We start from the raw sequence: 24,725 nt of genomic DNA, 5'->3' as shown, positions 1-24,725 counted from the left end.
TAATTTTCTTGAAGAGATCACTAGTCTTTCCCATTCTGTTGTTTTCTTCTATTTCTTTGCATTGATCGCTGAGGAAGGCTTTCTTATGTCTCCTTGCTATTCTTTGGAACTCTGCATTCAGATGCTTATATCTTTCCTTTTCTCCTTTGCTTTTTGCTTCTCTTCTTTTCACAGCTCTTTGTAAGGCCTCCTCAGACAGCCATTTTGCTTTTTTGCATTTCTTTTCCACGGGGATGGTCTTGATCCCTGTCTCCTGTACAATGTCATGAACCTCTGTCCATAGTTCATCAGGCATTGATGCTGAAGCTGAAACTCCAATACTTTGGCCACCTCATGCAAAAAGTTGACTCACTGGAAAACACCCTGATGCTGGGAGAGATTGGGGGCAGGAGGAGAGGATGGGGATTGGGGACGACAGAAGATGAGATGGCTGGATGGCATCACCAACTTGATGAACATTAGTTTGGGTAAATTCCAGGAGTTGGTGATGGACAGGGAGGCCTGGCGTGCTGTGATTCATGGGGTCACAAAGAGTCAGACACGACTGAGCAACTGAGCTGACTGACTGACACCTCTGCTGCCTTTAGAGGTTCCTAGTGTCTCAATTCCTGAGTGTTTCAAGTGTTCTGCAGTGAGAACTGGCTTGCTTCTTGACCTTCTTTACTGAAGCCATTCAAGTTTAAGCTTCTTCTGATCTCACTAGCCTGTAAACAGTCATTCATTTCCTGTCCAGCTTCCAATTATGTTGATATCATTTTTCAGCTCTTATTCCTGTTTTTATGCCCTCTAAGATGCTTTTACTATTATTTTAGTGCAATTTCAGAAGGGGGAAAAAGTTAAAACATGCACTTATTCTAGTATATTTAACATGACTGCTATTTTTTAACCCTCTAAACCTTGGCTTTCTTCCCATCACCCTTTTGGAACTGAAGTTCACTTATGATTTCTTAAACTACCAAAGCTAATTCCATCCATTCAGTCCTCATTTTACCTGGCTTCACTTTAGTATTTAATACTGGTATAAAACCTCTCCTGTTGAATTTATCTGTGACCTTGGTTTCTCTATTCCTTACTATCCTGGTTCTCTTCTTTTTTTTCAATTTGGCTGTGCTGGGTCTTAGTTGCAGCATGTGGGATCTTCATTGCCAAGTATGTGAGGATTAGAATAGATAATATGTATATTCTATGCTTATATACATAGGTGAAAGTGTTAGTCGCTTAGTCATGTCTGACTCTTGCAACTCCATGAACTATAGCCTGCCAGGCTCTTCTGTCCGTGGAATTCAGGCAAGAATACTGGAGTGGGTAGCCATTGCCTTCTCCAAGGGATTTTCCCAACCCAGGTATCGAACCCAGGTCTTCTGCATTGCAGGTAGACTCTTTACCTTCTGAGCCACCAGGGAAGCCCATATACATAACACATAATGATAATAGTTAACATTCATTGAGGTCTTATGTTTGCTAAGCAGTGTACCTGCATTACCAGATGTCCTTACAATTGCCCTATAATTGTGTTACAGGTATTACTATTCTCATTCTACAGATGAGGAAACTGAGGCTCAGAGGTTAAGAATGTGATACATTTGTGTACCAATATCAGTGATTTAACACATGTATTTGACTTGGAATGAAGTGTAGAATGTTGCATACCCTCTGTTCTACATCTGATCGAGGTGGGGGACAGTATAAAGAGATTACCTGTTGAGGAGCAGAGGATATTTTACATTGTTGGTGGTATTCTATAATTTTAAATCTCTTTAAGTGGGATAGTAGAATTCTTTGAAAGAATAATGCTTTTCAAAGTAGAATGCTTTGAAAAGACTGATAATGGCAACATTTAATTTTTGCAATACCATGATAGAACTATACTGAGGAAATGTACCTCTAGTGACATTTGCTGGAATAAACACATTTGGGTGTGAGAATATTCCCTTATCCTATTCTAAAGTCTAATTTTGGCTCTGCTCCAGTCCAAAGACTACTTTGGGAGGTATGACATTGCTGCCCTTTGTCCCAAAGGACTTTTTCAGAGCTCCCGAGAGATCCAGAGTGAATGGGAGTATCTTACATTCAAACTCAGTTTCCAAGCTCACCCCAGGTCATTCCAGAACAGTCTTATTCCTCTGTAGTTTTCCAGCCCAGAGCAGGAGAAGCTGAACTTTTATTTTTTTGGTCATGTTGCTGGGCTTGCAGGATCTCAGTTCCCTTATCAGGGATTGAACCTGGGTCACCACACTGAAAGCCTGGAATCTTAACCACCAGGCCACTAGGGAACTTCCGAAGCTGAACTTTCTGGGCTATCTTAGGCTCTCAGTGGGGTCCTGAGATGGTCTGAATCAGCCTTGCAGTTTCAGAACTAGGCAGTGCTATGAGGTCTCATGTTGCGGCACATGAGTAGCTAGCTGCCTGCACACCTTCTCCTTGTTTCGGGGCAGATCTGTGGAGATGTTAGGATGTCAGGGAGAGGCAGTTGCTTTGTAAAGTCCTCCTAAGTGTTGCTGAAGTCATTTTTGTTCCTTTGCCACCTACCTTACTATTTCCGATATTGCCTTTTTGGGTAAGGCTGAAGTCTCTATAAGCTTTGATAGGATTTCAAACAACAGGATCCCTGGGTTGCCAGCTAAATCTAAACAGGTCCCCTTTTCTGGAACTATGGAGGGGAAAAAAAAGATTCAAAATGCCTTCTGAAAAAAAATTATCATAAAAAGTGTTAAAGTGACAGTCATTTTACTGTATATACAATATTAAAACCAAGTCAAAAACTAAAGAATTATAAACAAACATTAGAAGTCTGTTCTGTTTGGCAGGAAGGTCATTTTGATTACTGAACAGACAAAATAATCATGGGATTTAAAATGAAATACTTTTAGTTCAGTGACTTCTAAGTAAATGTAGTAATACATTTAACATAAACATGAATTATGTGTTAAGGACTATTGTTCCGTTCGTCTATGAAAAGGAACTGCTGATAAACATAACTCTGGTGTGCAGGCAAACCCTTGTTACTATAGCGATACTTGAAACAGTAACTTCTGTTTATACTAAGACAGTTCATAGCTTACGAAAGGATGTCTTTTTAAAAACTGTATACAGTATCTGGAATTTGGAATGTATTTATCTGGAAAACATGATATGAATAAGGTCAGATTTTCCAAGGCAGCTTGTTAAACTTGTAAACAAACCATGGAGAACTAATAGCAATAATTTGAGTGTATCTCCAAGTTGTTTAAACCTTGTGTGAGAACATGTTCTGGAACCTCCAGCAGACTCTCCTGCTCTCACACTGAGGGCAGAGGTTTATTGGGGTGAGGAAGATTTTTTCAAGAATAGTGAATTATCTATACCCAAATATGCATGAGAGAGACAGCGTTTTTCTAAAAATATATGAAATGAAAGTGTTGGTCACTTAGCCCATGGACTGTAGCCCACGAGGCTCCTTTGTCCATGGAATTCTCTAGGCAAGAATACTGGAGTGGATTGCCATTTCTTCCTCCAGGAGGTCTTCCCAACTCAGGAATCGAACCCAGGTCTCCTGCATTGCAGGCAGATTCTTTACTGCCTGAGCCACTGGGGAAGCCCCAAACATTTACAGTGCTATAGGTATACATTTTTCTTTTGTAAGAGTAGTACCTCCCAAAGTAGCACATGCATTTGGTAAAGAATTAAAGTAATATAAAGTGTAGGTCGCTCAGTTGTGTCCATCTCTGCAAGTCCATGGACCATAGCCTGCCAGGCTCCTCTGTCCGTGGAATTCTCCAGGCAAGAATACTGGAGTGGTATATAAATATAAAAGGTGACCAAAATTTTCTACACCACTGCCTGATGGTTCTCACTCAAGTCCAAAAAGCAGTGTCTCCTGCAGAAGGACTTGATGGATTTAAGTTAAAATTCTAAAACTGTATCAATTTCCTTAGCAAAATTTGTTTTAAGAGAAGCAGTACAAAAGTAAATCACATCCCAGACTACACCTGCCTGATTGGAGGTATAAAGGAACAATATTTACTATGCAGTGAATTGCAACTACCCCACTGCCATCTATTTAGCAACATACTTACCCACAGCCTTAAGGAAGCGGTTCTTATCTGTTAGCACCTTTAAAAAGTCTGAGAAGTTCACCTTCCCATCCTCTGCAACAGAGATCCAAGGGTCAGAACAAGGCTATATTCACCTTCCCATTTCACATATACCTCTATATTTTATTATTAGGCTATCCCTGAATTGTACCCCTTTCCTCTAAAATTAAAGGATAACAACTGCTATTAGAGTGTGTTTCAATGAAAGGATAAAAATTTGGGCAGAGTTAGTGGAAACAAGTGACACTTTAATTAAATGGTGACTGACTCCCATGAAGGGTGCTGCTGATTGACTGGGACACTGGCAGGTGAGTGGGGTGTGGTGGGAAAAGGTATTGTGCTGAATACTTATTCCACACAACATACCAGCTTGGGCTACTAACCACTAGTATCCAAAGAAAACACTACTTACATGCTTAAAAAAATATCAATAAAAGTGGTGTGGCATTTAAGATTCAATATAGGTAGCTCTAGTGATGGAAGGAAGATTTGTACCATTATGATTCAAACAGAAACAAAGGGCTTGGATATCCTTGCTAATGCAGGCAGATATGGTAGAGCATTCTGGGAAGAAGAAAACTAGACCTAACTACAGTACTCTTGCCTGGAAAATCCCATGGACAGAGGAGCCTGGTAGGCTGCAGTCCATGGGGTCGCTAAGAGTCGGGCATGACTGAGAGACTTCACTTTCACTTTTCACTTTCATGCATTGGAGAAGGAAATGGCAACCCACTCCAGTATTCTTGCCTGGAAAATCCAGGGGACAGAGGAGCCTAGTGGGCTGCCATCTATGGGTTCGCACAGAGTCGGACACAACTGAAGCGACTTAGCAGCAGCAGCAGCAGCAGCATCTTGATATAAGAGAAGTCACTTTAGGCCTAAGCCATTTTGTCATCTAAATCTGGCCACAGTGCTTGTCCTTGTAGAAGAATAAGCTATATTCTAGTGAAGTGAGTGAAAGTCACTCAGTCATGTCTGATTCTTTGTGACTCCATGGACCATTCAGTCCATGGAATTCTCCAGGTCAGAATACTGGAGTGGGTAGCCTTTCCATTCTCCCAGGGGTTCTTCCCAACCCAGGGATCAAACCCAAGTCTCCTGCATTGCAGGCAATTCTTTACCAGCTGAGTTACATAGTTAATTATTTTAAAGGAATGAAGAATGTAAAACCAAACAGGTATTACCAGGAGATAATATACCAGTTGTAAAGACTCCCACTTCAGTTTCTAAGGTAAAGATTAGCCTGAAGCACATTCTTGAGCTGTTTTGCAGGATCCAAACCCCCTCGAGCTCTAAACCACCAAACTACCTAGAGCCTCAGGATGGTAGATGCTGATCTTTGCTGACCAGCATGACCTCCATCAACTAGAGGCTGGGCTCTGTTTGACCTTTGCCCCAGTTCTATGCTGCATACTCCTTTGCTCAAGCCCCTCCATGAATAGGTATGCATCCTTAGCTTAAAAACCTCTCCAATATTGCAGTTGGGGAGAAATTGCTTTGGGAAATATCCTCAGTGTTCTCCTTACTTATTGCAAGTAATGAATCCTCCCTTCTTCTGCTCTTAGGCTTGGTTGTGTCTTTTGGCTCAACACCCAGTAAGAGGTGAGTCCAGTTTTTGAGTAACAGTAACAGGTTATTTTTGAAATTGTCAATGTCTTTCTGTTATTTCAAGGTACTCTCCAAAATGTATATTATGACAGGTAATCTGAATCTGATATTAAATACAAGTCACTTTTGGTTTCCACACAGGCTTTTTCAAAAACTAGCCCATTTTGTAGCTTTAATTCAATTTCATAACTTATACACATACCTCACTGATAACTTTAAAGAGAAACACATATATGTACTTTTGGCAAATAAATGAGGCTTACTTCTCATGTTTATATAGTTTGAGAGAAAAATGTATTTATAAAAACCTTCTATAAAAAAATGACAAGTCAAACTCACGATCAATATCAGCACATCTTAATTCATTATGGACATCGTGCTTCGTTAGATTCATTCCCAACTTAGCTAAAGTGCACATCATTCCATGTAAATCAATACAACCAGTTTTATCCTTGTTAAAGAAATTGTAGGCATCTTGGAAAGCTGGGGAAATAGAATTAAGTTAAGACAGTTATTTAAGAATAAACACATATTCTAATGGAACTGGGACAGACAATACTGTTGATTGGAGGTCATGTTCTGAAAACGCATTTAGAGAAATCTGTGTACTTAATAGGCATTTCTTATAAAGAACAGTGTCCTTCCATGAGATTTGAACTAGATTAAACTACTTGGTGGAAAAGCAAAATGTAGGCAAAAATGGCTTTTGAAAATTTTTCGCACTCTAATTCCTAGAACCTGTGAATGTATTGCTTTACATGACAGAAGAGATTTTGCAGATGTAATTAAGGTAGATTATCCTGGATTATCTGAATGGATCCCTTATGAAGCAAGAGAGATGTGGCAGAAGTGAGAGATTCAAAGCAGGTGGATTTGACAGGTTGTTGCTGGTTTGAAGATGGAGAGGGTAGGTGATGTGGAATTTAGGTAGACTTAAGGGACTGAGAGAGACTCCTGGGTATCAGCCAGCAAGGAAGTTGGGACCTGAGCCTTATGACTGCAAGGAACCGCATTCTACCAAAAACCTGAACAAGCCACTAAGTGGATGCTCCTCCAGAGCCTCCAGATAAAAGGCCAGGCTGGCCAACACCTTCATTTTGGCCTTGTAAGACTCCAGTGAAGAGGAACCAGGAGAGCCCATCTGACTTCTGACTTACATAGAACTGAGAGGTCTGAATGTTCTGTACAGACTCAAAGTTTTTTCAAAGAAGAACTCAAGGCATTAACTGGAGTCAAAATTAGGTATATATTTTCTAAAATTAGTAAAGTGTTAGTTGTTCAGTCCTGTTCGACTCTTTGAGATCCCATGGACTATATAGCCCACTAGGCTCCTCTGTCCATGGAATTCTCCAGGCAAGAATACTGGAGGAGGTTGCCACTGCCCTCTTCAGGGGATCTTCCCAACCCAGGGATTGAACTCAGGTCTCCAGCCTTGCTGGCAGACTTTATACCATCTGAACCACCAGGAAAGCCCCAAATTAGTAAATGAAGGGGTAAATCCAGAACAAGGTAGTCGCTAAGTGGCACCAGAATAAAAGATTTCATATCGCATTCGAGTTTTAGTACCTCTATGTACAAGAGTGATTAATTCTATAGAAATTATTTTTTTTAATTTAAATTTATTTATTTTAATTGGAGGCTAATTACTTTACAATATTGTATTGGTTCTGCCACACGTCAACATGAATCCGCCACAGGCGTACACATGTTCCCCATCCTGAACCCTCATCCCACCTCCCTCCTCGTACCATCCCTCTGGGTCATCCCAGTGCACCAGCCCCAAGCATCCTGTATCGAACCTGGACTGGCGATTTGTTTCTTATATGATATTATACATGTTACTGCCCTATAGTTATGTGAAAAATTAACATATTTCTCCTTTGATATAAGGCAGGCTTCTCAAGGGCTGGAACTATCTCTGGATAGTTCCAGAAAAAAAAAAAAAAACTATGTTTCTTTTTTTCCTCCCAATATTTCTGGCATGTAGTAGGCATTCATGAAGCTTAATCAACAAGTACTTACTACATGCCTCTATGTGCCAGGTGCTGCTCTAAGTGCCTGGGCTACATTAGTGCACTAAATAAAGCTTCTGCCCTTATACAAACATAGTAAATAGGTAAGTTAGAGAGCGTGTTAGAAGGTGGTAAGTGCTATGGAAAAAAAAAAATAACACAGGGTTGGGGGTTTAGGATTTCTAGGGATTGAAAGATAGGTCGCTTGTATTAAAAGGTAAGATTTGAGCAAAGACTTGAAAGGTGAGAGAGTGGGTATCTGGAGGAAGGGAAGAGAGAACTAGGCAGAGGGAAGAGCTAGAGCAAAGATCCTAGGGGAATGGGCCCAGCACATTCCAGGAACAGCAAGGATGCCAGTGTGGCTGGAGCAGAGTGAGCAAGAGGAAAGGAGTAGGAGAGGTCAGAGAGGTGATGTTATGTGGGGTTATGTTTAAAAATTTATTTTCGATTTTATTTCAGATTGATTTTAGATGTAGTTGCAAAGAGAGCAGAGAGAGTTCCTGTAGATTCCTGTATCATTAACATCTAACATTACTGTAGTACATTTGTCACATCACGAAGCCAACATTGGGATAGTACTAGTAACTAAACTGCACACGTTATTTGGATTCTACTGGTTCTTCCCTCCACTCTTTTCCTGTTCCAGGATCCTGTCCACACCACATTATTACATTTAGTTGTCCTGTTTTTTGGGCCTCTTCTCTCTAACAGTTTATCAGTCTTTCCTTTTTTTTTTTTGCTGACACTCTTGCAACTTTTGAGGAGTGTTATTCAGGTGTTTTGTGGAAGTCCTTCAATTTGGGTTTTTCTGCTGTTTTTCTCATGGTTCAGTTCAGTTCAGTTCAGTTCAGTTGCTCAGTCGTGTCCGACTCTTTGCGACCCCATGAATCGCAGCACGCCAGGCCTCCCTGTCCATCACCAACTCCCGGAGTTCACTCAGACTCACGTCCATTGAGTCAGTGATGCCATCCAGCCATCTCATCCTCTGACGTCCCCTTCTCCTCCTGCCCCCAATCCCTCCCAGCATCAGAGTCTTTTCCAATGAGTCAACTCTTCACATGAGGTGGCCAAAGTACTGGAGTTTCAGCTTTAGCATCATTCCTTCCAAGGAAATCCCTGGTTAGCCTGAGATTATGGGTTTGGGGAAGGGAAACCACAGAAGTGAAGTGCTGTTCTCATCATTATGTCAAGGCTATCAACATGACTTATCACTGATGAGGTAACTTCAGGTAAAAATCTGAGGTTTGTCAGATTTTTCCAGTGTAAATTTCTTTCCTTTCCTTTTCATATTCTACTCTTTGAAAGCAAGTCGCTAAGGGTAGTCTAGGTTAAAGGGACAGAGGGCCCAGGGGAATGGGGAATTAAGCTCCACCTCCTGGAAGAGGTAGTATCTATTAATACACTATTTGGATTTCTTTTGTAAGAGAGATTGGTATCTTCTTCATTTAAAAAACTCAATCATTTATTTTGTCATTTATATTTATATTAGGGACATCAATTTTTTTTAATGCTTTGAGTTATAATCCACTACTATTCATTTTATTGCTCAAACTGTTCCAGCTCTGGCTGTTGGGAGGTCTTTAAGGTTGGCTTCTGTATCCCTTGACACGCTCCTGTTCTTTTGCATTCTGAGCATCTCCTAACTTTCTGGCACTGCAAGATGTTCCATGTTCATCTTGTATATTCTCCGTCCAAGCCCTCAAATCAGCCATTTGTCCAAGGAACTCTGGTTCTTTGACAGGAGACTGACCCTGGAAATCACGATCTAGGTGCTAGGTATGCTTGCGGCTATGGGGGTGTCAGTGCTTCTGTCTTCTCAGCAAACAGAGCTAGCAAGTATATGTACATATACTAACCCATGTACATACACGTACCTCTATTTCTTGATCTAGCCATCTGCATCCATATTAAGCTAAACATGAGTTTATACTGACCTCTCACTCTAATCCAGTTCCACTGTTTCACTTTAGCCTTCTCCCCTTGTTTATCTGAAACCTCTCACTCCAACAGAGAGAAACCTGGATCCCACCATCTACCATTCGGTCACTTACATATTCAACCTATGTATACATGTACAATAGTTTTAGAATTGTTCATCTATACCCCTATGAAACAACTTGTTAGATGTTTATACTAATTAGTTGTTTCATACTAATTAGAGCATGGTTCTCATTACCTCGCATTTGTGAAGGGCTCAACTTCCTTTCTTTGTGCTGTAATTGACATGGCAGAAGTCCTGGTAAATCTTTATCCCTGAGGAAAGAGATGTGTATTGAAACCAGCAAATATTAGTTCCATTCATCAGTTTTTGCTGACTGGAGTGGCTGTAAGTACCAAAATATATCGAGTCACACTACCTAAGGGTCCTGTTACTGTCAATTGCCAATAGCTACAGGATGGGCAGTGATATTGGTTATGGAGGTCCTCGTCTGCCCTAGACTTGCCCATCATCCTAACCCCTTAAAATTTTTTATTTCTTCCATTTTACAAGAGGAAACTGAGGCTCAGAGGGATTAAATAACTTGTCCTGAGTCATAAAGATAATAAATGGAAGCCCTGGGATTCAAATCCAGGTTTATTTGACTCCAGTGCTGAAGAATATAAGCCTTACACGATTCCTATTGTTAGAAATATAAGTTGTTTCAAATTTTTAATGTTTAAATAATCTTATTATGATGAATATACTTATAGCAAAACTTTTGCTTTCATGTTTATTTTACAACTTTGCCAAACTGTATTTTTACCAGCATATGGGGAGAGAGCAGTAGATTGATTTCTGCTGATCTCCCACCTCCTCCTGCTGCTCAGTGTCTCATGTCAACTGTATCTATCTATTAACATCTCTCATTAAGGGAGAACAGTTCTGGAAAGTTTGGAACCCTGGATGACCTTTTGTTTCCTCAGAAAATAAGATCTGAAAAAAAGGAGAAGATGAATACTTTGGGGATTATTTTATATATATCTGCAGTGATGTGTTATTATTTTAGGAACATAAAAATGTATTATGCAAAATTGGATTTTTAATAATATGGTAATTTAATAATAAATTTATAATAAACACAATTTTATGGATATATTTTATTTAAAATACATCTGGTTTTAAATTTTTTTCTATTTTTTAAAAATATATTTTTAATTGGAGGACAATTGCTTTACAACATTATGTTAGTTTCTGCTGAACAACCATGTGAATCTACTGTAAGTACACATATATCCCCACCCAACATTTAGTTTTGACACTCGTAGAACTAAAGGTTTTAAGAAATATGTAATCTCTCAGGTTTTGTGCTTTTACAATAATAAATTTAAAAAGTAAAACTAGAAGAAATATAAACATAGAAGTTAGATTAAAAAATTATGGTTTATGAATGTAGTTTCCTCTACAGTATCTAGTTAATTCATCAGCTCATTTTTAAAGAGGGACCTGGGAAAAAAGAAGGTGATAAGGTCTCAAAGTGCACTAATCTCAACATTTTTGACATGGAGTTTTATCTAATTAGTCTTATTTTCACAGCTTTTACTAACATTGATTTCTTCTGGTGTTTGCTTTTTATTACTGACTTGATACCTTTACTCAGGTTATTTTATATTCATTGTTTATAATTCTAAATATAAACAGATTACTTTCGCATGATATAAATGATGCAGTAGATGGAGAAATATGAAGTTCTTAAGAAGCAAGAGGAAAGTAGAAGGCCAGGCAATGCAATCTTATTGTGCTCCGTCGCTCAGTTGTGTCTGACTCTTTGTGACCCCACGGAGGCCACCAGGCTCCTCTGTCCTTGAAATTTTCCAGGCAAGAACACTGGAGTGGGTTGTCAGGCCCTCCTCAAGGGAATCATCTCATGTCTTTATTCAGTTCAGTTCAGTTGCTCAGTCGTCTCTGACTCTTTGAGATCCCATGAACTGCAGCACGCCAGGGCTCCCTGTCCATCACCAACTCCTGGAGTTTACCCAAACTCGTGTCCATTGAGTCTGTGATGCCGTCTAACCATCTCATCCTCTGTCATCCCCTTCTCCTCCTACTTTCAATCTTTCCCAACATCAGCGTCTTTTGAAATGAGTCAGCTCTTCGCATCAGGTGGTCAAAATATTGGAGTTTCAGCTTCAAAATCAGTTCTTCTAATGAACACCCAGGACTGATTTCCTTTAGGATGGACTAGTTGGATCTCCTTGCAGTCCAAAGGACTCTCAAGAGTCTTCTCCAACAACCACAATTCAAATGCATAAATTCTTTGGCACTCAGCTTTCTTGATAGTCCAATTCTCACATCCATACATGACCACTGGAAAAACCATAGCTTTGACGACATGACATTTGTTGGCAAAGTAATGTCTCTGCTTTTCAATATGCTATCTAGGTTGGTCATAACTTTCCTTCCAAGGAGCAAGCATCTTTTAATTTCATGGCTTCAGTCACCATCTGCAGTGATTTTGGAGCCCCTAAAAATAAAGTCAGACACTGTTCCCACTGTTTCCCCATCTATTTGCCATGAAGTGATGGCACCGGATGCCATGATCTTCGTTTTCTGAATGTTGAGCTTTAAGCCAACTTTTTCACTCTCCTCTTTCACTTTCAGCAAGAGGCTCTTTAGTTCTTCACTTTCTGCCACAAGGGTGGTGTCATCTGCATATCTGAGGTTATTGATATTTCTCTCAGCAATCTTGATTCCAGCTTGTGCTTCCTCCAGCCCAGCGTTTCTCATGATGTATTCTGCATATAAGTTAAATAAGCAGGGTGACAATATACAGCCTTGACATACTCCTTTTCCTATTTGGAACCAGTCTGTTGTTCCATGTCCAGTTCTAACTGTTGCTTCCTGACCTCCATACAGGCTTCTCAAGAGGCAGGTCAGTGGTCTGGTATTCCTATCTCTTTCAGAATTTTCCACAGTTTATTGTGATCCACACAATCAAAGCCTTTGGCATAGTCAATAAAGCAGAAATAGATGCTTTTTCTGGAACTCTCTTGCTTTTTCGATGATCCAGCAGATGTTGGCAATTTGATCTCTGGTTCCTCTGCCTTTTCTAAAACCAGCTTGAACATCTGGAAGTTCATGGTTCATGTATTGCTGAAGCCTGGCTTGGAGAATTTTGAGCATTACTTTACTAGCGTGTGAGATGAGTGCAGTTGTGCAGTAGTTTGAGCATTCTTTGGCATTGCCTTTCTTTGGGGTTGGAATGAAAACTGACCTTTTCCAGTCCTGTGGCCACTGCTAAATTTTCCAAATTTGCTGGCATATTGAGTGCAGCAGTTTTACAGCATCGTCTTTCAGGATTTGAAATAGCTCAACTGGAATTCCATCAGCTCCACTAGCTTTGTTCGTAGTGATGCTTTCTAAGGCCCACTTGACTTCACATTCCAGGATGTCTGGCTCTAGGTCAGTGATCACACCATCGTGATTATCTGGGTCATGAAGATCTTTTTTGTACAGTTCTGTTTATTCTTGCCACCTCTTCTTAATATCTTCTGTTTCTCTTAGGTGTATACCATTTCTGTCCTTTATTGACCCCATCTTTGCATGAAATGTTCCCTTGGTAAATCTAATTTTCTAAAAGAGATCTCTAGTCTTTCCTATTCTATTGTTTTCCTCTTTCTTTGCACTGATCTCTAAGGAAGGCTTTCTTATCTCTCCTTGCTATTCTTTGAAACTCTGCATTCAAATGGGTATATCTTTCCTTTTCTCCTTTGCTTTTCACTTCTCTTCTTTTCACAGCTATTTGTAAGGCCTCCTCAGACAGCCATTTTGCTTTTTTGCATTTCTTTTTCTTGGGGATGGCCTTGATCCCTGTCTCCTGTACAGTGTCACGAACCTCCGTCCATAGTTCATCAGGCACTCTGTCTATCAGATCTAGTCCCTTAAATCTATTTCTCACTTCCACTGTATAGTCATAAGGGATTTGATTTATGTCATACCTGAATGATCTAGTGGTTTTCTCCACTTATTCAATTTCAGTCTGAATTTGGCAATAAGGAATTCATGATCTGAGCCACAGTCAGCTCTTGGTCTTGTTTTTGCTGACTGTATAGAGCTTCTCCATCTTTGGCTGGAAAGAATATAATCAATCTGATTTTGGTGTTGATCATCTGGTGATGTCCATGTGTAGAGTCTTCTCTTGTGCTGTTGAAAGAGGGTATTTGCTATGACCAGTGTGTTCTCTTGGCAAAACTCTATTAGCCTTTGCCCTGCTTCATTCTGTATTCCAAGGCCAAATGATGTATAGATCATTTGTATAGTATAGTAGTAGATATACTGTGGGCAGGAATCCCTTAGAAGAAATGGAGTAGCCATCATAGTCAACAAGAGTCTGAAATGCAGTACTTGGATGCAATCTCAAAAAGGACAGAATGATCTCTGTTCGTTTCCAAGGCAAACCATTCAATATCAGGTAATCCAAGCCTATGCCCCGACCAGTAATGCTGAAGATGCTGAAGTTGAATGGTTCTATGAAGTCTTTATTAGTTACGATTAAAAAAACATACTCTTGGCAGAATTCCAAACCTTATCTTTGCTCAAACATGAGAAATGTTGTTTTTTTTTTTTTTTTACTTAAAAAATTTTTTATTTTACAGAGTTTCAAAGGTTCAAAAAACTTTAGATTTGGAATGAACCCAGTATAGCTTCTCATCTCATGTAGGAATTCCCTCTACATGTGATATTATCTAATCTTTGCTTGACTACTTTCAGTAACAAGGAAGTCACCACTTCAAAAGGCAGTTTGCAATAAAGGGTAAAGGAACAATGAGATCAAGGGATCTGGCTGCTCTAAGGTCTTGGGGTTCCCTGGTGGTTCAGCTGGTAAAGAAGCTGGCTGCCAATGCAGGAGATTCGGTTTCAGTCCCTGAGTTGGGAAGATAACCTGGAGAAGGAAATGGCAACCTACTCCAGTATTATTGCCTGGAAAATTCCATGGACAGCCAGACTCAGTTCATGGGGTCACAAAGAGTTGTTCACAAATGCGTGTGCATGTGTGTGTGTGTGTGTGTGTGTGTGTGCATGTGTGAATGCATACACACACACAAGGTTGTCTTACCCATGTCCCAATAAAGAAAGTTAGTAATACATTCTTGTAGCAAATGCACGGTTAAGGACATTAGGAGAAACACTCTCAAAATGACAAGGAAAATGGATAATTGTGAGAGAGGAGAGAGGCTTCTCGACTTATGATCTGATAAAATTTGCACCAGGCTTTTACTTTCAGTCATTAGTGGTTACTGTTTATTGGAATTTGTAGTAATCATACTGAGAAAAAGGCAAACCTCCCTTCCCAATTTTATTTTTAAAATTTCATTTTACTTTTTATATTTTGAGCCACTTGGAATTTGGGATCAGTTCTCTGATCAGAGATTGAACCCCCTTGGAGTCTTAACCAGTGGACCATCAGGGAAGTCCCCATCCCAACTTTAGCCCAAGGTTAGTCAGAGTTAATTTACAGATTTCATTTTACTGGCCATTTTTGAGCTACATACTCATTTTCTGTATTCAGACGCTTAGGAGTTTATTATCCTCTAAATTCATTCTCCTTTAAACTGATACTTAATATGTCTTAATGTGTAACTGACAACCTCTAGCCCTCTGGAGTATTCTGTCCCAGCACACAAAAATAGCCTCTTGTTTGGAAGAACTCTGTTTCTCTTCTTTTTTGCTGAACCACACAGCTGTGGGATCTCAGTTCCCTGACCAGAGATCAAACCGGGGCCCTCAGCAGTGAGAGCACCAAGTCCTAACCACTGGACCACTAAGGAATTCTCCCTCTTTGTTTCTCTAGTCAAAAGGACATATATATATATATATATATATATATATATATTTCATAAAAAATATTTATCTTCAATTCAGATGTTTTGTTTTATAATTAACTATCACAGAATGGATCCATGAGGAGGTTTCTCACTTGTTTCATTATAGCCTTTATGTATTTAATATATTCATCATAATAATTCTTTACCTTAATATATAGATCACCTTAATAAATTCATAACTTACCTCCTACTGTGGAAGTTGGGTACTTTTGTTAAAGGATTCAGTTTAAATTTTGCTTTAATTTCAGAAACTGCCATGGGGCCAGTAACTCTGTCTGGAATTCAGAAGATACCATTAAGGATGAAATCACAGATTAATTTTTTTCTATACTTTTACAACTTTCCCAGCTCAGGACCTGGAGTTTGAAGTCCTGGGCCTCAAAGAATGATAATATGTACAAATGCAAGTGAGAGATATGTGCATGTTGGGAGTTGGAAGGCCATGTGGACAGGCCCCTTTAGTATCCCAAGATCTCTAAGCAAAATTTCTTGCCATTGCTCCTCCTTCATAGTGAAGTGAAAGTCGTTCAGGTGTGTCCGACTCTTTGCAACCCCATGGACTATACAGTCCATGGAATTCTCCAGGCCAGAATACTGGAGTGGGTAGCCGTTCCCGTCTCCAGGGGATCTTCCCAACCTAGGGATCGAACCCAGGTCTTTCACATTGCAGGCAGATTCTTTACCAGCTGAGCCATAAGGGAAGCCCAAGAATACTGGAGTGGGTAGCCTATGTCTTCTCCAGCGGATCTTCCTGACCCAGGAATCAAACTGGGGTCTCCTGCACTGCAGGTGGATTCTTTACCATCTGTGCTGTTAGGGAAGCACCCTGAATATATTAGTATTATTCTGATCCTATATAAAAATAAGTGGTAAAGCATCCTGGAAATATTTAGAAAAAATTGTTTAAAGACAACATTTATTTTTCATCTCAAGACATTATAGCGTTTGCAATTTGCTAGTTGTTAGTGTCTTGGATAGCTACCTGGTAGTAAGTAGCTTTTCCCAGAGGTTCCTTCTGGTCCAGCCCTGCCCGATCAGTTCTTATGAACCCACTGGTCTTTATTAAAAGTAAGAATATGTGTGGGATATAATGCTGTTTTGCTACCCTAGACCCTCCTGAATGGACTCTAAACCACTATGGTCTTCCTAGTCCTTCCTTTCTACTTCTGCATAGCTTATAAATCAGGACCTGTGGACCAGAAGCTGGGTTGGTAGGGTTTCCCCCTTTTATTGTTGATCTTTTTCTCTTTTTAATATAGAGTTCTGACTTAGGAATAGTAGACTATCATATACTATTAAACCATGAAGAAAAAGTCTCTAATATTTGGTTAGAATTCAATTTTCCAAAGTTTTTATCTCATTCTCTGGAAAACTGTTGTTTCTAAATAACTCAACTACATGTGCCCAAAATCTAGAAACCTACCACAGAGCTGGGAACTCTGGAGAGGCTTGACAATTTAGGCAGTTGAAAGGTGCTGTGAAATCATCCTCATGGCTCAAAATAACCATTACTTTAAAAAACTACCTTCAATCTCTCACTGAGATGATAGACTTTAAAATAAAGGACTCTTCATAGATTCCTATACAATCTGGATATTTACCTACTTCTAAGTGGTGCTACTTATAACTTCTGGGCTTCAATCAGATTAAGAATCCAATAAAGGGTTTGTTCCATCACACAACTGTGACCTCATTCACTTCTCAGGCTCAAGCCCAGGTGAGAATGACCCAAAAGCTCCTTCCAGCTTTAGAGTAATTGTGATTTCAATTCAATGTGCTTCATTCAGCACCTGTAGGTTATGTGTGGGTATGTAACAGAGTCAGAATATTTTGACACTGGTGGGATTTCAGGGAAGGGGGAGTTGTTGTTTTTAATTCTGTATTAACATATTTTCACACTAAACAGTTGTGAATTGAAAGTTGTTCAAGTAAAAAATTTTAACCAATTGCTTTGGTTGAATTCTGATTAAGAACCATTTCATTAATTGTTTATATCCAGAAAGAAGGACAAAATCAAACTCATAGATTTGTAGTCTATGGTATTACTGAAAAGAGTGATTTTAAAAGAGCAATTAAAGAAAGCATTATAATTGTTTTAACTTTAGTATTCAAGATCCGACAGGTCTTGGCATTTAAATCATCTAAGCAGAGAAGTTGGAAGTGTCCCTAGTTTTCACAATGGCTAAGCACAGATACCTCTGGCAAAGGCTTAGCTTGAGCCCCTCAGGTTGTTTCAGGCTTCACTTGGCTGTAATTCTAGAGATTTTCTTTTCCTGCTCTGGGGGATTCATTTATTATGTGCATAATTTGACTTTTCCCTAGTCTTTCCAAACTTGGTACATTGCCTTTCATTCTGGCTAGGCATACAGAGGGAAAGAAAGACAAGGTTCAATTTATAAATTAAACAAATATTTAACTAGGGCCTACTATACAGAGGGAAAGAAAGACAAGGTTCAATTTATAAATTAAACAAATATTTAACTAGGGCTTACTATGTTAGGGGCTACCAAGATTTAAAATGAAGATAATGACCACCATTGTACTTTCTGTTTCTAGGAATTTGACTACTCTAGAAATCTCATAAGTGGAATCATACAGTATTTGTGACTGGCTTATTTCACTTAGCATAATATCCTCAAGGTACATCTATGTTGTACAATGTATCAGAACTTCCTTTTAAGGATGAATAATATTTCATTATGGGGCTTCCCAGGCAGTGCTAGTGGAAAAGAACCCACCTCCAGTGCAGGAGAGGTAAGAGACTCAGATTTGATCCTTTGGTTGGGAAGATCCCCTGGAGGAGGACATGGCAACCCACTCCAGTATTCCTGCCTCAAGAATCCCATGGAAAGGGGAGCCTGGTGGGCTACAGTCCATAGGGTTGCAAGGAGTTGGACGTGACTGAAGAGACTTAGCATGCATGCACATGTACAATATTCCATTATATATATCACACTTTTTATTTATTTATCTGTTGATGGACATTTGGGTTGCTTCCATCTTTCAGCTGTGATAAATAATGCTGCTGTGATACACTGGTGTTCACATCTCTCTTCAGGACCCTGCTTTCATCACTGTAACACTCTTACCACCTCAACCTCTACTTCCTGCTCTGGATTACTGCAAAAGACCTCCTAACTGGTCTCCCTGCTTCTGTTCTTGCTGCATCCACCCCTGCCAAGTTTGTTCTACACACAGGAACCAGGAAAATTTTCTAAAAACTAAGTCAGATCATGTGATGTCTCTGTTCAAGTCCTCAGTTTCCTATGTTACTCAGAGTATTAACAAAAATGGAACCTTTACATTAGCCTTCAGGGCTACTGCCCACACCTGTATCACCCCTTTCCCCCAACAAGGGACACCTCACTGCACAATCCTGAAACTGTACAGTGCATAGCCTGTGTGGTGGTCCCATTCCCTTCAAGACCTCATCTCCTACATTGCCCTTGCTCACTCTGTTGCAGCCACAGTGGCCTCTTTGTTCTTTCTCAAGTATTCCGAGCATGCTGTTGCATGAGTGCTTTTGCACTTGCTCTTCCTTCTGCATGGAGTGTTCTTGCTCCAGATTTCTGCTCCCCAATCTCCTTAGCTTTTTGCTTAAATGCTCTTTATCAGTGAGGTCTTTCTTGATTACCTTCCTCCTTTTACAGTATCTCCTATACTCATTTTCTTTGCTTTATTTTCTCTGTAATCTTGGTCATACTATTATTTGTTTATTGTGTATATCTCTTCACTAGAAATTAAGATCCACAAGAGCAGTGAGCTTTGTCCCAAGCACCTGGACTAATACTTGGCACATGCTAGACTCTTACTGATGTTACGTGAATGGATACACACACCCCTTCATTGCTTCAGCAGACACCTGCTAACAGCAGGTACAGAAAATAAAAAGACTTATAAAATGTGATGTCTGGGTAGGGGATTAAGAGGTACAAACTGCTGCTGCTGCTGCTAAGTTGCTTCAGTCGTGTCCGACTCTGTGCGACCCCATAGATGGCAGCTCACCAGGCTCGGCCGTCCCTGGGATTCTCCAGGCAAGAACACTGGAGTGGGTTGCCATCCTTCTCCAATGCATGAAAGTGAAAAGTGAAAGTGAAGTCGCTTAGTCATGTCCGACTCTTCGTGACCCCATGGACTGTAGCCTACCAGGCTCCTCCGTCCATGGGATTTTCCAGGCAAGAGTACTGGAGTGGAGTGCCATTGCCTTCTCCACAAACTACTATGTGTAAAATAAATAAGGATACATTGTACAACACAGGGAATATAGCCAATACTTTATAATAACTATAAGTGGAGTATAATCTATAAAATTTTGGTTCACTGTGTTGTCCACTTGAAACTAATATTGTAAACCATCCATACCTCAAAAAACAAAAAAAGAGATGGCATGCCTATCCTAAAGTAGCTGACAGGGAAGTGGGACAGTTTCATTCAAATTCAGATTTCTATAACTGTGAGTGAATAGTGGTGACAGTAATCATTGAAATTAATAAGGCGGAATACATAAGGAACTAAACCATTCTGGGGAGTAGACATGTATTATAATTTAGTTACATCAATAGTCATCTATTTAGAACCAAATGGGATGAAGGGCTGATTTCGCTTAATTTACTGGTAGGTGTATCTTCCATAGTTTAAAACTGGAGGACTGGTATGATATTTATCTGTAGGGTTGATGGTCCCAGGACATAAGCTGGGTTCCACAGCTTGAGGCACTGTATAGATGGAAGGTGCTTTGGGGTTAGGACTTATGTTTGGGGCCAGCCTATTGTTTATTATTTCTACCTACAGAGCCTGACAAGCAAACAGGCATGGATTTTGAGTACTTGTGGGTTTTGTTTTGTTTTTTAGCAAATATGTTTTTGGGTCAGTCCTGGAATTACAAAAGAAAGTAAACTATAATTCACATACCATAAAATTCACACTTTTGAAAGTGTACAATTTTGTGGGTTTTAGTATATTTACAAAGTTGTGCAACCATTACCACTACCTAATTCCAGAGCAGTTCCATCAGCCAAAAGAAACCCTGTACCCACTAACGGCCACTCCCCATTCTCTCCTCCCACAGTGATTGTCTCCGGGCAACCGCTAATCCGTCTTTTGACTGCATAGATGGACCTATTCTGGACACTTGCCTATATATAAGTAGCGTTATGAATGTGTGGCCTTTGGAGTCTGTCTTCTTTCTCTTGGCATCATGCTTTCAAAGTGCATATATACTGTGGCATGTATCAGTACTTCATTCCTTTTTAGGATTAATATTAATATTCCATTTATACACATAAATATTCCATTTACACACATAAATATTCCATGTATGTGTATGCCACATTTTGTTTATCCATTCATAATTTGATGGATATTTGGACATATGTTTTCATTTCTCTTTGGCATATTGCTAGGAATGGAATTGCTTGGTCATATGGTTTCACGTTTTGGGGACTATGTTTCACATTTTGGGGACTGCAAAACTTTTCCACAGTAGCTGCACCATTTTACATTCCCATCAGCAATGCATGAGGATTCCAATTTTTCCACATTCTTATCAACACTTGTTACTGTCTTTTAAAAAATTATAATCATCCTAATGGGTGTAAAGTAGTCTCTCATGGTTTTGATTTTAATTTCTCTAAAGACTAATGATGTTGAACATCTTTTTATGTGCTTACTAGACATTTTTATATCTTCTTTTAGTAAATTTATATTTTGATAGAAATTTATCAAAATAGAAATTTACACTGCCCATTATTAAAATTGGGTTATTAGTCTTTTTCTGGTTGAGCTAACAAGGTTTCTTTATATGTTTTAGATATTACCTTTGTTTTTCTCACTCTCTTGACAGTGAAAATTTGTCAACCACAAAAGTTAGTCCTAGAATTTTAAAGCTGAAAGAGAACTGATAGATCATTCATCTAATTTACTTTTTTCAATTTATAGATAAGGACACTAAAGCCCAATGAGTTGAATTAATTTCTTTAGTGGCAGAGTTAGGAATATCTGCTTTGTATAACTGTACTGTAAATTGCATCAAATAGGTTACAATGTAATTAGAGATGATAACAATTCATCAGAGTTGAAACCATTAGAAAACAATATGAAATACCGACTATCATATGAGATGCATTGCATCATATACCATTGGGTTGGCCAAAAAGTCATTTGGGTTTTTCCTTAAGATGTAGTGGAAAAACCCAAATGAACTTTTTGACCAACCCAATAAAAAGGCAAAAGGAACTCAGAAAAACAAGTGGGGAAACAATGGTGTTCAGTTACCTGTCAACAAGTAGACAGAGGGTAGTAATTGACAAAACAACTAAGGAAAATAACCACAGAGTAAGAAATATAAGTCAAAATATTAAACTCCATCATTATAATGCCTTTGCCTGATGCCATCAGGTTTCACTCACCTTTGGTATCATCTGTGATTTTCATTAGTTTCTGTAGAGACCCCATTCCTTTTGATTAAAGACAAGATTCAGAGTCAAAATTATACAAATTTCTGAAGTGAATGAAAAGTAGAATAGGAAGATGTCATTTTATATTAATTTTTCCTTAGATGAGAGGGAAGCTGAAGAAAGTGTCAGTTGTATCTGATATACATCTTAATTAAAATTGCTTTCTTTCCTGGTTTAATGTATAAAACTCAAAAGGCAAATTTTTTTGAAAAGCATCATAGAGTCAGCATTGAGGTCAAGACTATTCATTTATCATCTCTTGGGATGTAAAGAAGTGAAGTAACTTTGGAAACCTGTTTTGACTCAAGAGAAATGATCTGCTAGGCATTTCATTTTCATTAGTGCTTTGGTTGTGAACACTTGACTAATCTATACACCTTTTAATGATATAGATATTTCTTTTTAGTGAATACTTCTGTGGAATGTGTGGGTACAATATATGTCATAATATTAACTATAGAACCTCCATCCCTCAGTGTACTCCATCCCATGGCCAGAAAAATAACCATCAAATACCTTAAAAGTACTGATTCATGTCTTTTTCCTCTCAAAATGTGGGGCAGTTTGGTTTTCTTAATGTGAGGAGATTAACTCTCAGGAAAAAAGGGCTCAGTTACTTAGGTTTGGTCTAATCTGGCTAGATAATGTCAATAATGTACTGTTATAATACCAAGAAAAGACAGGGCAGGTTATGGAAACATGGAAAATTCTGTGGTAACTTTAAGCTGTGAAGGTTGTACAGCGTAATGTATCATGCAGAAAGGAGTACACATAAAACAGATATATTGTCTTTATGGGAGAGGAGATAGTAATACTAATATGTGTGTGTGTGTGTGTGTACGTGTGTTGGTCGCTCAGTCATGTCCGACTCTGCGACCCCATGGACTGTAGACTGTGAGGCTCCTCTGTCCATGGGATTTCCCAGGCAAAAATACTGGAGTAGGTTGCCACAAAAAACATAATTTGTAGAATTAAGCAAAGCTTATCATTTCTTTCCCCTCCCCTCTCCCCTACTCCATTCTCTCATACTTCTCTCATTCTTCTCAGGCTCTTCTCCTGCCTAGACATTAGTTTGCTTAGAGACATCTTATACCATTCTTGGGTACTGCATGGAGAACCACAACTCTGACTGGGAATGTGACTTGGAAGATATCTCTGTTCCTGACAAGAAGCAGGCTTTATTTTTCTACACTATTTTTTTTATAAATATATAGTAAAATTTCTCTATATTCCTAATATGTGTGATTAAAAAATTCTCACATAGAATCCCACAACCCAAGCACCACTGAAGGTCAGAATGGAATTTTGAATGCTCATTATCAGATGACATAAATATTAGCAGGTCTTGAAGCTGTTCATGTAGACATGTCATTTTCATGTTCGTGCCTAGGTAACTGGAATCTACCTTTATGACTTAGAAAACTTGCAATGGTGAAATAGGAATTAGCAGGAAAGATTTTTAATGTGAAAAATGTTATTGTCTAAAAAGTAACTGTCTAGTCATCTGAAATTTGAGGGTGAAAACTTAAATCATAGTAGTACATGTTCGAATGCACAAAATAGTCAATGCAGGATTCAGAAATAAAATCTATTTCCTCAATATCTATGTCTATACAGAAATCTTGGACTTCCTTGGTGGCTCAGACGGTAAAGAATCCACCTGCAGTGCAGGAGACCCGGGTTTGATCCCTGGGTCGGGAAGATCCCCTTGAAAAGGAAATGGCTACCCACTCCAGTATTCTTGCCTAGGTAATTCCATGGAGAGACGAGCCTGTAAGGCTACAGTCCATGGAGTCGCAAAGTTGGACATGACTGAATGACTAACACTTTCACTTTCATACAGAAAACTTAATAAGGGGAAATTGAATATTATTTGATGAGCTTGTGGAACAGACATTACTGTTTGAAATTTCTAAAAATATTGAAATACACTTTTAAATGTCTAAATTTTCTTTAATGCACTGTAGACGTCACAGAATAAAACATACTTTGGTGACAGCAAGTGGAATGGGGCTTTTGTAATGACAAAAGCAAGTGGGTGAGCAGGGTGAGCATGTGAAATGTGTATGTTTGATAGAGTCTGGAAGGGAAAGAAAAAAACAAAAATGCAACACCACTAGGAAAATCAGGGAAGTATGAGTGAAAGAAAAATAATTTATTAATAGAAATATAGAAGAGTTAAAAAAATAGAGAAAAATAAACAGAAAATTTTTGCACCTTGTTTTATGTCCATCCAGTGTCTCCTGGTTTATAGTCTATGGGAACTTGAGAAGAATTTATATCCTGCTGTTGTGTGAAAACTGTATAAATCTTAATTATGGTGAATTGGTTGATAGTGTTTTTCAGGTCTACTATATCCTTCTACTTTTGTCTTTTCATTCTATTAATTTTTGAGAGTTTGATATTGAAACTCCAACTAAAAATCTTAATTTATCTACTTAAGAAATAACTGTAATATATAGTGGAACTATATGTAACTTTGTTCTGTATTTTCCAAAGTGAAAGTGAAGTCGCTCAGTCATGTCCGACTCTTTTCGACCCCACAGATGGTAGCCTACCAGGCTCCACCATCCATGGGATTTTCCAGGCAAGAATACTGTAGTGGGCTGCCATTTCCTTCTCCAGGGGACCTTCCCAACCCGGGGATTGAACCTGGGTCTCCTGCGTTGCAGACAGATACTTTACCGTCTGAGCCACCAGGGAAGTATTTTCCAAGTCTCCTGTAAATGTGATATTACAAATTTATAATTTAAAAAGAAAAAAAGAAGTGAAAG

General features: G+C 39.0%; 1 protein-coding gene across 1 annotated transcript in view; it reads right to left on the bottom strand.

Annotated features, from left to right (window-relative positions):
* Nucleotides 1–17,128, bottom strand: part of EFCAB3 (EF-hand calcium binding domain 3) — a 33,170-nt gene extending 16,042 nt beyond the window's left edge. The window contains exons 1-6 of the mRNA XM_027519284.1: nt 16,920–17,128; nt 15,681–15,771; nt 9,870–9,946; nt 6,021–6,164; nt 4,056–4,127; nt 2,530–2,650 (exon numbers count right to left, since the gene is read on the bottom strand). Coding sequence (XP_027375085.1) covers nt 2,530–2,650; nt 4,056–4,127; nt 6,021–6,164; nt 9,870–9,946; nt 15,681–15,754 — 488 coding nt within the window. The 5' untranslated portion in view covers nt 15,755–15,771; nt 16,920–17,128. The remainder of the gene's footprint in view (nt 1–2,529; nt 2,651–4,055; nt 4,128–6,020; nt 6,165–9,869; nt 9,947–15,680; nt 15,772–16,919) is intronic.
* Between the last annotated feature and the right edge of the window lie 7,597 nt (nt 17,129–24,725).

Source organism: Bos indicus x Bos taurus, chromosome 19 (assembly GCF_003369695.1).
Source record: "Bos indicus x Bos taurus breed Angus x Brahman F1 hybrid chromosome 19, Bos_hybrid_MaternalHap_v2.0, whole genome shotgun sequence".
In the NCBI taxonomy this organism is placed as follows: domain Eukaryota; kingdom Metazoa; phylum Chordata; class Mammalia; order Artiodactyla; family Bovidae; genus Bos; species Bos indicus x Bos taurus.
This window is presented reverse-complemented; position numbering and strand designations above follow the sequence as displayed.